This window comes from Lacerta agilis, chromosome 16, assembly GCF_009819535.1.
Source record: "Lacerta agilis isolate rLacAgi1 chromosome 16, rLacAgi1.pri, whole genome shotgun sequence".
NCBI classification, from domain to species: domain Eukaryota; kingdom Metazoa; phylum Chordata; class Lepidosauria; order Squamata; family Lacertidae; genus Lacerta; species Lacerta agilis.
The window spans coordinates 22,827,385-22,841,068 of NC_046327.1; the positions used below are offsets into that span (position 1 = coordinate 22,827,385).

At 38.3% G+C, this 13,684-nt stretch overlaps 1 protein-coding gene across 2 annotated transcripts in view; it reads right to left on the reverse strand.

The window, feature by feature from the left end:
• Window positions 1-13,684, reverse strand: part of ZCCHC7 (zinc finger CCHC-type containing 7) — a 123,633-nt gene that overhangs the window by 39,668 nt on the left and 70,281 nt on the right. For both annotated transcript variants that reach the window (XM_033173034.1, XM_033173035.1), the window contains exons 3-5: window positions 12,786-12,829; window positions 7,612-7,734; window positions 3,652-3,822 (exon numbers count right to left, since the gene is read on the reverse strand). In XM_033173034.1, coding sequence (XP_033028925.1) covers window positions 3,652-3,822; window positions 7,612-7,734; window positions 12,786-12,829 — 338 coding nt within the window. The remainder of the gene's footprint in view (window positions 1-3,651; window positions 3,823-7,611; window positions 7,735-12,785; window positions 12,830-13,684) is intronic.

Sequence of the window (13,684 nt, forward strand, 5' to 3'; positions counted from 1 at the left end):
CACAAGGCAGAGAAGACAGGAGACTTTCTTTTTAACTGATTGGATCAAAAGGCGCAGGGAGCATTCCTCTGGTCACCCTGCAAAGGTGAAAATTTGAACCAGGAATTTCCTAATTTTGTTCTCAGTCTCTTATTCACTATACTTAACTAGAACTCAAGCTAGTTAGGTACATGCAACACCTTATCATAATTAGACTTCATGCCTGTGTCCATGGTGACAAAGTCCCCACTCCCAAACCTGTACAACAAATTCAAAAATGTATTGGCATTCCACTGAATGTCAGCAATTCTTCATGAATTTTACGACATTTGTTTTTAATGGGAAAATGCTTACAAATGAACAAAACAAACAAGGAAAAACATAATTCCACATCCTGAATAGTCAGGTATTGTTAAGGAAGTACAAAATTTGCTTAACGTTTCAAAGAAATGCTCAAATGCAATTAACACAGAAAGAATATTTTTTTTATTTTTTATTTTTTATTCTTTTCACGTAAACAAAAATACATCCAAACAATCAAACAAACATACAAAATACAACAAAAATACTAAAAACAAAAACATAACAAAGGAAAATTCTTGTTACTCCTCTATCTTTTTTTTAAACATTGTTAATTGACTTCCCTCGATCCTTTCCTTCTGAGTTTCACTTTAAATCATCCTTAGCAATTTTGTTTATCATAATACCTAACATTTTAACAACAGTTACAATTTAAAGTGATATTTTAGCTATATTATAAATCTACACTCTAAATTTTAAACTAAGATCTAACTGAATCCTATAAGCCTATCTCTCCTCCTCTTAAGAGTCCATAATTCTAAACATTGTAATACTTTACTTTGGGGCAAGTCCACCACATGTGGTAAAAGGTTCCTTCTTCTTCTTTACATTTCCAACACTTGTTGTCAGAAGTATGATACATTCTTGCTAATTTAACAGATGTTAAATACCATCTATACATCATTTTCATCATGTTCTCTTTCAAAGTAGTACAAGCAATAAATTTCTTGCCCAATCTCTCGCCCAATCAATCATCACAGATTTCACTTGTTCCTCTTTTGTATGCCACTCCAGTAATAAATTTTACATTTTATATATATATTTTTGTCTTTGTTTCCATCAACTCCGATTCCAGTCTGGATTTCTCGGATTGAAAACCTGTGTTTTTACTATCATACTTAAACATCTCATTTATCTGATGGTATTGTAACCAATCATTTAACTTACCTTTAAGCTGTTCATATGATTTCAATTTAAATTTATCTTCAACCTCCAACAGATCACTGTATTTCAACCACTTGGTTTCCTTATTTAATCTTTTATAGGCCTTAGCCTCCAGTGGTGAAATCCACCTAGGTGTTTTCCTTTCTAATAAGTCTTTATATCTGATCCAAACATTAAACAATGATTTTCTAATTATATGATTCATGAAACCTTTATGGGCCTTTATCTTATCATACCACAAATATGCATGCCATCCAAAAACATTATCAAAACCTTCTAGGTCCAACAAATCTGCATTCTTCAGTGTACATCATTCCTTCAACCAACAAAAAGTTGCTGCTTCAAAGTATAGCTTTAAGTTCTTTAGTATTTGTTAGTAACTTGAACTTAATTCTAGGTTTCTTCCCCTGCCAGATAAATTTAGATAACGTCTTTTGCCATTCTCTGAAACATTTCATATTGTCCACGATCAGTAATACTTGGAATAAAAACAACATTTTAGGCAGCACATTCATTTTCACAGCAGAAATATGACCTAACAAAGATAACTTCAAGTTAGACCAAATATCTAACTCTCTCTTAATTTCATTCCATAATTTTTCATAATTATCTTTATACAAATTCAGATGTTTTGCCATCATATTTATACCTAAGTATTTCACATTTTTAACAAGGTTCAAACCAGTGGTTTTCTCCAATTTCTCCACTTCTTCTGTTGTTGGATTTTTATTCAGCACTTTGGTTTTACTTTTATTCAGTTTAAAACCAGAGAGTTGCCCAAAATCTTGTATCACTTCCAGTGCTTTGCATGCACTGGTTTCAGGGTCCTGCAGAGTCAGCACTAAATCATCTGCAAAGGCTTTTAGTTTATATTGCTTCGAACCTACTCTAATACCTTTGACTTCCTCATGTTTCCTTAACATATCTAGCAATACCTCCAGTACTGAAATAAAAAGTAGGAGGGGGCACCCTTGCCCTGGTTCCTTTTTTAATTCTAAGTAAATCTGATACCACATTATTGACAATAATTTTTGCTTTTGCTCACAATAAATTGCATTGATACCATTTAAAAAGCTTTGTCCAACCTCCATATTTTGCAAATTCATCTTCATAAACTCCAAGGACACATTATCGAAGGCCTTCTCAGCATCAATAAACAAATATAGCTTTACAATTTTTTAAAGTATAACATTTCCAAGATATCAATAACATTGCAAACATTATCTTTCATATGTCTCCCAGGCAGAAAACCTGCCTGGTCTTTATTAATGAGTCATTCAAAACCTTCTTCAGCCTTCTAGTCAAAATATTTGCAAAGATTTTATAATCCACATTTAGTAACGAGATTGGGCGGTAATTCTTCACTTGAGCTCTATCCATGTCAGGCTTGGGGATCAAGGTAATATAAGCATCCTTCCAGGTCTCAGGTGCCTGCCCCCCCTTAAAATCTTATTACAAACTTCCTTCAGCGGGTATATCAACCATTCTTACACAGTCTTGTAATATTTAGCTGATAGTCCATCTGGTCCTGGGGCCTTGCCAATTTCCATCTGATTAATCACCATTTCCACTTCCTCTCTTGAAATTGAATCATTAAGTAGGATCTTTTTCTCTGTGGGTATTTTCTGCAAACTATTTAAGTTCAGAAATTGTTGGATTTTACCATTATCCTCCTTTTCTCTCTTGTACAGCTGTTTATAGTATTTTTGAAAAAAATTCCTGATCTCTGCAGGGTTCTCAATAGATTTCCCATCGACCTCTATGTGTGTAACAGTATTCTGTTTCTGTCTCTTTTTCAATTGCCACACCAAACGTTTTCCACATTTATTTGCCGATTCAAAAGTCCTTTGTTTCACCATTTTAATCTTCCATTAAATTTCTTGATTTATAATTTGCGAAAACTGTTGCTGTAAAACTTTAATTTCCTTCTGAATCTGTTGATTTTTCAGGTTACTTCTTAACTTTCTTTCTCCTTCAATTGATACAGAATTAGATCCTTTTTGTCATTCTGGGCCTTCTTTCCAATCAAATTTTGCTGTATCAGGAATCCTCTCATCACGGCTTTATTCACGTCCCAAATGACCCTCAAATCTGTCTCTGTATTCATACTCAAGTCAAAATAGTCCGTCAGGGTCTAACACAGAAAGAATATAAAAGAAGAATATAGACCTTACCTGGCAACGCTGCCAGATTTCATTTTAACAATCTATTTTTATTACTTTATCATCAATCCAAACATTACGAAGATACAGAAAATATTAATTTTACATAGAAATCTGTGTGTGCACAGAAATACCGCCTACTAAACACAGTTCTAAAAGTGGGAATTTAGGTGGTTGCCCCAACAAATTGTGACAAACACAAGTGTTTCTGAAGAGAGAAACAGAGAAAGAAATATGGGGTAGCTTTGGTTAACTGTGTACTCACGTCTGCATAATGGCCTCTCATATCACAGCGGTTACAATGTTTTTTCCAGTACGTTCTCTCAAGGCACTCTCTCGAGTAGTGTCCAGGCAAACAACAATTTAAACAAAATCGTGCAGGACAGCTGTTTTGTAAGTGACCTCTTTCGGAACACAGACAACAAGGTGGAATTTTCTGAGGGAGAAATACAAAGACATGAAATTCAAATGTCTGAAGCATCCGTAGAATTTAAATTAAGTAAAATGCACAAGGAAACTATGGCAAAATCACACTGAGAGTCAGAACAAACCATTATCACTTTCCCTAAGGCTTCCTTCCTACATGATTTATTTAAATTTATACTATGCTAGGTGCCTGAAGTAGCTAACAGTAATATATAAACACAATATAGAAGGAAACAATCATTAAAAGCCATAAAAAGCAGATAAAAAAATAAATGTAAAACAGCAATAAATGATAAATTATCTACCAAAACCCAAATTGTCTTAGCAGGTCAATATATTTATATCTATATCTATCCATCTCTGTGTGAATACTTTTTCCGTCAATGGAAGTTCAATTCCCTGTGAACCAAGGTGCTGCCACTGAGAAGGCCCTTCTCATAACCCTGCCAAACACACCTCGGAAACTGGTGGAACATAGAAAACTGGTTTCTCTCGAACACATTAAGATTCAGACAGGCTCATATACGAGAAAATTATATTTTATATAACCCAGTCCCATTTAGGGCTTTTAAAGGTCACAACCAGCACCTCGAACTGTGCATCAAAATGTACCAGTAGCCAGTGAAACTCGGGGGGGGGGCATTCTCACAATAACTGGCCCTGTCAAAAAATTGATTGCAGCATTCTGCGGTACCAATGCTTCACCCAATTTGCCACCTTAAACGTTCAGGGCACACTGCCCACACAAGGTTGCTTATAAAACTCTAAAGCACCTGAAAATAAAATAAAATACATACATGCAGTATATACCTTCAACCACTAAACTTTTTGTTTTGTTTTTTGAAGTGCAGCACAATACAAACAAATGCAGACAGAAATAAGTCACTGCTGTTGTTTTGAAAAGATCAGCAGCAGTGATGCGACTCTGAATATCTTCCTGGGGAGGGTGTTTCAAATGTTGGGGCCTCCACTGAGAAAGCCCTGTCTATAGTACCTGCTTGGGCAGGCTGACAAAGGCTAATCTTTGTTTTAGCAAATGATTTTTAAAAACTGGTTTTGAATTTTGGTGTTTTTCTTATGACTTATAAGGCAATGAACCAGAGCGGCACGTGCTGCATCTTCAGTCTCTCAAAAGAAATAAAAAATGTTGTGTGCCATTAACACCAGCCAAGGCATCAAAGCCTTTTTCAAATGAGCCTGGCATTTACTGAAGTCATCAAACCAGGACTTGTTCAATATCTGCCCACCTTCAGAGGTTAGGCAGCTAGGTACCAGAGAATGTTGTTTTATGTGGTAGCACTCTGACTGTGGAATAGCAGCCACTCAAAAACAACCCCTTTTTATTTTACACCATGATAAAATAGTTATAGTCTGAAAGGGCTTGGGGGTAATTCTGTTTTTTATGTTTGTTAGCTTCTTATTAGTTTTAGTGTGCTTTATTTCTTTAATCAGAATTATATATATTAGTCACCTTGTGATAATGCAATACATGCATGCATATTGTATATATTAACAAATGTTTCCTAGCATTTTCAGAAAGTTTTCACAGAACTTCAGGCACCTGTTACATGTTCATCGCCTAGAAAGTGAAGCAAAGATCATGAACACCAAGCAGCCGATAACTTTCCAGAGAAGCTCCTCCCTGCTGTTGCTCTTTATGAGAGTTCAGTCCTGATATTTCCATGTGTGAACAACAGTTAACCAAGGAGGAAATAAATAGTGCCTTCTCGGCATGTTTAGAATCCAGTAGTTATTCTCATTTCCAAGGCCTTTGGTTAATGGGTTAGTTACTCTCTTACCCATGCCCATACTGGTTTTCTTGGCAGCTGGTATTTTAAAAATATTTTTCTCCCTCCCTTCATTCCTACTTCTCTGGTGCCTACCTACACCGATCCTGTTGAATCTGTAGCCACAGTGCAATAATCTCTCTGCAAGCTCTCTATATGATGTGATTGTCTTAAAAGTTTGATAAACAAATTTTCAATACACAAAGTGCAACCTGTAACTTTCCCTTAAAAAATTGCCCCCTTCTAACAAAATACACCAATTTTAACCATATTGTTTCTACTTCAATTATTTTAACAACCATTCTCCACAGACCTGGATCAGCACAAAAAAAACACACGGACACACACACACACGCATGCACTGCAACAAATAAAATACAAAGACTATAAAGAAATCTAAAACTAGCTCACAAATTGATAAAGATTTATCTAACTTATGGTGAATCCACCAGTCTTGTGAGACCTGTCCTCAGTCACACTCTCGCTCCAATTCCAGGTTAATAGTTGCATTATTGCGGTGGAATCTGTGGGGCTGCTCCAGAAGATAACGTAGGAATCAGGTTTTGATTGAAACAGGTAGAGCAGATGACATCACACCAGTCTTTTAACAATTGACCAACAATTTGTTTCTGGATTCAATTCAAGGTGCCGATTTTGACCTTTAAATCCCTAAACAGCTTGAACCAGAAAATAATTGATTCTCCTTATGCAAGCCTGCTCAAGCATCTGGTTCCACTTCAGAGGTCCTTCTCTGGGGCCCCCCACGATTGGAGGTGTGGCAGGTGGGCATTAGAGATAAGGCCTTCGCAGTTGTGGTACCCCAAATCTGAAACTGACCCCTAAGAGAGGTGTGCCGGGCTTCATTGCTGCTCATCAAAAAGCAAGCAGCAAACTGTTTTATTTCAGCAGGCTTTTCAGAGACTCTGCATTTAGCAAGGATGTTTGCTGGTGGTTTAAAATGGTTGCTGATAAAAAAAAATTAACTTAGTTTTTATGGTCGTCTTAATGATTGTAAGATACATTGATTAATTTAATAGAAAGGTCAGGTAAAAATACCAGAAATAAATAAATAAAGCACTGGAAAGCTGATGCTTCCAGTTCAGTGTTTGCTGAGCTGAAACTGATCAGACAATCAGCACTGTCATCAGCCAAAGGTGGACAAAGAATGGTAGAGACTTTTTTAAAAAGATTTCTCTCCAGTGACTTCACTTCCTAATTCAGCCAACATGGAACTTGTCTAATGGGGAATGGGCCACGGGGACACATTGCTCTCATGGTGAAGCTTAATCTATCTTTGTGTTCAAATTGATGATCCATTTAATGCAAATGAGAGAAAATATATGTACTAAAAGATTAACTGTCGAAACATTCTAAATTATCGCCGTTCATTGTCCCACCACATACATATGGCATGATCCAATCTATTGTGAGCTCCATACCTGCATGCAGAAAGAAGATCTGCCTCACTCCCCTACCCCCAGTCTAGATTTCCATACAGACAGCACAAGGGGGCAATGGGAAGCCCATGAAGATTTTCTGCAAGTTGCCTGTGCAGAGCCAGCATGGTAGGTGGATATGGGAAACATGCAGCAATGTGATGTGAGGGAGAAACCAATTAACAGTGAGCATATGGGAATCCTCTGCATGGGGATCATGCCCATAATTTACTGCTAAAATCAGAGGCGGGGAGATACTGTCCTTGAACTATTTCCTCTGCCCGCCCCCAACGCCAAGGGAATTCCTCTCACATAAGTGCAGCATGCCTTTTGAACACCCCCCCCCCCCAAGTATAGGGTGCAAACTTCAAAAGAGTCTGCAACTGTTGATCCCTGGGACAAAACTGTCTTCTCAACTGTCATGCGTGGAGGGAGGGAAACGATCATCTCCTCCTTCCCCCTCTCAAAATGTCCCTTCAGAACAATTATTTCTTACCAGAGCTTTAAAAGTCTGAAAGCTGTCAACTGACAGAATAAATTGCTCTCTTCATAGACAAATCAGAATACTGTATTTACCTTTGGGGTAGGACAATTTTTTGATAAGTGACCTCGTTTATCACAATTTCTGCAAGTGACATTTTTGTCTGGCATGTAGTATCTGTTGTTGTGCCGCACTGTAACATAGTTGCCAATCCGTGCCTAAAGAAATGAAAAGAAAATTCATTAGAAGTTTGAAGCTTATTGTTTTGCCATTCTAGACTTTGTAGCTATTAAGGCTAGTAGGTTGAGTCAAAAATTCAGCTCTGCATTTGTATACTTGTTTAAACAAAGTCATCTAAATCCCTGGTAAGCCTTTTACCCATTGGTAACTGGATAAGCTCCCGTCAAAAAAGAAAGAAAGAAAGAAGGGGGAAAGCATTTTTAGAAGATGGTATGTCTCTTTTTCCGTAGTTAAGCCAACCTTTGTCAGCATTAGTTCACAATAAAGAATTCTGCAAAATGCATCAAAAATAATTGCAAAAACAACTTGCCATGAATAAATTCATGGATATATAATCTCTTGAAGCACTTTATTCTGTGGGTGAATGGGTAGATAAAAAAGCAACAAGAAAACATAAATGAAACAGCAAAAACCAAAACATTGACCTCACAAATATTCTATAAATTCTTAGGTATGTGAATATGAAAAAGAGAAAATGGAATTTTAAGGGGGGGGAGAACTTGGAATCAAGAGACTCTCAAAGCCTTCTCTTTCTTAATATTGCTATTATCCTTAGACCATCTGTGAAATGATTTTGCAGTGAGACACGGTCATTTCCTTATTTATTTGGCTGAATACAGTGTAGTCAATGGCAGTAATGGGCACCTACTGTCTTTCTAATGCTGAAGACTACAGTTGATAGTGACCATGTTATTCAATTAGAGGAGCACATATTGCACCAGCTATTTGTGGATAAAGCTAAAGGTCAAGTAAACCTGTGCACAGATGTAAAAGGCAGCCGCTGCGAGAGCTGATATGCAAGAGTAATAAGAAATCTAAGTGCAAGAACTGTAGAATATCAAAAACATAAGGAGAGAGCAATCTTTGGAAAAGCAGTTGTTCGTGATAAAATTTCATAATTCTACTTTGACAGTTTTCTTTTCATAAAATCCTATTTAGCCACAATTTTTCTGGCTTTGGAATACTGTATTTAGCATTTTTCAGCAGTGACCAAGCCAAAAATGGTGACCAGCCACACAAGTAAAATATTTTCAATGGTATTCAGTCCATTTTTCCTTTCTTTTCCTTTTGTATCTGCATGTTTGATGTTCCTTGTATTTAGTCTTCATTTTAAAAATTAATAAAGTATCTTTTAAAAAATGATAAAAACTGGTGCAAATGTCCAAGTGTTCACTGCCTCAACAATACATTAGTGAGCAATCTTTGGGTTCAGTCAGTTCAGAATCTATAGTTTATATGACCATGGCCAAACCACTTTTCTATATATTCACTAACTACTTTCAAGAATCAGGTTCTTCAGAGCCAAATTAGTAAGGTATGTGGCAGAAAAACAGAAGCAATGATTAGAAAATTTGGGTTCTGCATCTAGTTCCAGTACAATTAAAAGTAAAATTTAAGAAAGCAAACTTGAAATTACATGTTAATTAGTTTTATCTAACCCTCTGATGCTGTAGCAAAAAAAGCTAATGCTATTCTAGGCTGCATCAACAGAAGTATGGTGTCAAGGGAAAAAACCAGTCCTTCTCTATTCTGCCTTGATTAGTCCACACCTGGAATACTGTGTCCAGTTCTGGGCACCACAGTTGAAGAAGGATATTGACAAATCAGAATGTGTACAGAGAAGGGCAACCAAGATGATCAAGAGTCTGGAAATCAAGCCTTTCAGGAATGGTTGCATATGTTTGTATATGTTTAGCTTGGAGATGCGAAGACTGAGAGGAGATAGGATAGCCATCTTCAAATATCTAAAGGGCTATCACATGTAAAATGGAGCAAGCTTGTTTGCTCCTTCTCTGGAGGATAGGACCTGAACCAATGCCTTCAAGTTACAAGAAATATGATTCTGACTAAACAACAGAAAGAACTTTCTGATATTAAACAGGTCTTCAACAGTAGGATGGACTCCCTCGGAAGTTAGTGGACTAAGCTTCCTTGGAGGGTTTTAAGCAGAGGTTGGATGGCCACCTGTCATGGACGATCTAGCTGCAAATTCTGCATTGCGGAGGTTGCACTAGATGACCCTCAGGGTCCTTTTTGACTCTACAATTCTATGATTCTAAAAATAACATCTAAATGGAAGGGCTTGTTCATACTGCAAGCTTCTTCTAAAACAACTGTATACTTCACTGCACTGAGTGGTCTTCCTGAAATTTGGAAGGCAGTTTGTAACACCAAATTTGCTCAGCTCATAATGCTAAGCCAGTGTTTTTCAACCACTGTTCCGCGGCACACTAGTGTGCCGTGAGATGTTGCCTGGTGTGCCGTGGGAAAAACGTCCCGGCCGTTGTTGTTGCCTTCCTTCAGCCAATCAGGGTCAGCCCGCGTTTGTACACAGAGCCGAAAACAGACACCCGCCTTGCCCCAGCAGCGCCGAGGCTGCATTGCACGGCCCTGGACGCGGCAGCCGGGCCGGCCGCCTCAAAAGCGCCTCCCTCCCTCCTTCGCCCTCCCGCCGGCCAATCGTCAGGCCAATCGTCGGAGTTCCCTGTCTCCTCGGCTGTCGGTGTGGCCCTGAAGGGGTCCTGCGCGCTGCGCGCCGCGCGCCCCTTGTCGCGAGTGGGGTTCCGAGGCCAATGTAGGTGCGCACATCTTAGAAGTGGGAGGGGGGTGGAAAGAGCGGGCCGGAGATGAGGAGGAGGGAGCCGGCGGTGGGCGTGGGTGGGGGCTTGGAAATGGCGCGCGCGAGGCGGAGGCCGGGGGGGGGGGGGAGATAGAGAGAGGATTCAGTACCAAATCGGATGCAAAACCGCATCTATAACCTCTCAAGGGAAACGTTTCCCAAAGTGCAGTCATCTCCAACCTACATAAATTAAGAATTCTTTTGCTGTTTGGAGGAAATAACAGCCTGGCTCCTTTCAGCTGGGTGAGAGCACTTTGCTAATAAATGATGAATAATTAGGATGTGTAGGTTTCCTTTTGCATTTATTTTGCACTTGCTGGTTCAACCTCTTTGAACTTCCCAAAGCACAAGATCATCACAAAAAAGGGAATCACCACATTGGCTGGGCTCTCAAGTGTGGCATGGCAGTTAATTATATCATGTCAGGATGTTCAGGAGCTTCTCCACTCATGTCTTTGTCACAAAAAGTCACTCAGGTACAAGACTAGAGTCCCTCAGACCTTACTTGGGGCTGGACTATATTTTGAAAAAAATATGAACAATTCCTATGTCCCACAAATAACCCAGAGATGCATTTTAAATAAAAGGACAGGTTCCAATTCTGTAAAAACACGCTGATTCCTGGACCATCCACGGGCAGCATTTAGAAGGTGATTGGGCCACATCCGACCCCCCGGGTCTTAGTTTGGGGACCCCTGCTCTTAAGTCCAAGAATTATAAAATACTTTCTTTGTGTTTATTTGATTCCTATTCAAGAGAATTACTTTATATATAGTCAATATAGGCATAGAGTTAAATTTTTTAACATTTTCTAATGGTGGTGTGCCTCGTGATTTTTTTCATGAAACAAGTGTGCCTTTGCCCCAAAAAGGTTGAAAAACACTGTGCTAAGCCATAATACAGCCCACAAATTCTTATCCAGCTCAGATCATAATTCAAGCTGGGTAACTCCCTCCTGTCTTGGTCTCCATCCACTAACCCTCTTTCTGGTAATATCAAACATGATTAGAGATGATCTTTGAAAGGCCTCCCTTTCTGATGTTAGGATCCCTTGGAAATGTTATTTCCCAAGGACATCACAGATGCAGTCAGGAATAAGTGGGAGGATGGTTAGTGTTCTGGGACTTTCAGGGAAGGGGAGGTATTTTAAGTTCCCAATGACATCTTCAACTCTCAGAGAAAAGCAAAAAAGTTTTTTTTTGGGGGGGGGAGGGTGTGACAAAATTGGCTTAGGCCCCATTATGAACCAAGTCAACCATTAGTCTGAAGTACTTATGAGCAAAACATTTTTTTTACATTTGGAAATTCAAATACTGCTGCTAATGGAGTTGTGCAAAAGAAAAAATGTATTGGCTTGTTAAGCTTCTATAAGCAAAGAAAGGGGTTCCTTGCATTGTTTCAGATTCTATACCAACCTTTATAGAAAGGTTGGCTAAGATGTGACTCTAGTGATGTAGCTCCCATCAAACTTGGCCACTGGCATGCTGGGTGGGGTTGATGGGACCTGCATGTGGCATTTTTCTGCTTGGTCTGTGCTAGCTGATCATGGGTGGTAGTGATGACCCACTACCACCCAGATGACCCAGTGTTTAACTTGGGGGCTGAACAATTATTTATGAATCTATTCACTGTGTGCGCGTGCACACACACACACACACACACACACACGCTTAATGAGGATACTTGCTTGGGAAAAGTTTAAAAGTAATAGCTTTCTTCAGGACCATCAGGTACTATAAGATATGATAACAGGGAGTTTAGTTAGATCAGGGCAACTTTTAATGAAGAGGGGAAATCTATATACTTATTCTCCCTATACAAATTTGACAGCTAACTCACAGAAAGCTACTTCAAATCCATTTGTGTAAGGTGAGGAGGCTGCTTTGTACCAAACCACCCCACTGTATCTAATTCTTTATTAAGTTTTTAGTTCTTATATCTCTTGGTTTTTCATGTTTCCAGTTATTATGAGGATACATAAATTTATCACTGCAAATGTACCCATAGCTGTACTTTTCCAAAATACACTTCCTTGATTTACTGTATATTCTATCGTCAGTGAAAGGTATTATGGAATGGCATAAATGTTCACTTGAATGCCAAATCTTGATTAAAAAGAAAATAACTATATCCACTGACGAGCATTATCTTTTTCTTCCTCCTATAATAATTGGTTGCTGCTTATTGCGTTACAAATTATCATGGGAAATTGAATTTTAATTCTTACAAAATGTAAGGAAAACAACACAATTTATAAGACAATACACCCTGCATTTGTAAAAGCAACACATCTACACACATTAGACTATTTTAATATGTCTTATATAAAGGGATTTTGAGAGGCACCCACAGAGTTTGTTGATCATTCACAAGAACAGCCAAAGAATATGCAACATGTTATCAATTTACCTCCAAGTCTTTATCACTGATGTTCCAGTCTTCTCCACCTTCTCCTGAAAAAGATGTTTGAAAAACCATTAAAGTTGATTTTCAAAACTATGTCTAATTTCTCATTTAAAAGTTGTAAATCTTATATTTAAAAAGCTGAAAAAATGAACTTCAGTAGTGACACGCCCAAACTTTTAGTTTATACTTTTACCCACCTTGGTGCTTGATCATATCAGGATCAGGATCTGCAACAATCTACCATGTGTAAATAATGGTGTGAAAATTGCAGTTTTTTCCAGTATGAGCAATGAGCATATGTGTTTTCTAAGGAACCCTGGGGCTCCTTGAAAGCTACTGGAGATTTTCTAAGAAGAAGAGCAGGAATAGTAGACAAAGTCTCCTGAAACAGTTTCCCTACCACTACTGTCATCTTCTGCAATGTGCAGCTTCAAGGGAGAAGAGGCTCAGTTCGTGTGGGACAAGGGGAAGGCCCAACAGATTTTGAGGTGTGTTTATTTATTTATTTATTTAATTTCCACAGTAGCTGCTTCATGAGTTTTATCATTGTTGGAGTGATTTGGGCTGTTCAATACTTTTATTTTTTTATTTTAACTATTGTTGTAAGTAGTCTTGAATATTTTAACAGGTGGGTTATAATTATACACACAGGTCCAGCCAGCACATCACATGAACAGAGTGCCCACTCTAGAAAATAATATCCAGTAATATGGAAAATTTGAAACTGACTGCTGCAGCATGTGCTCATTAATGCTGTAGTGATTGCTATGTCCTGCACGACTCATATATTTTCATTTCACCGGTGAAAGACTGGTAAAATAGTTTGCTGTTTCTCCTTTTTTGCCCCATCTATGGACTGCTCTGGTTCGCCAGAAGTGGCTTAGTCATGCTGGCCACATGAC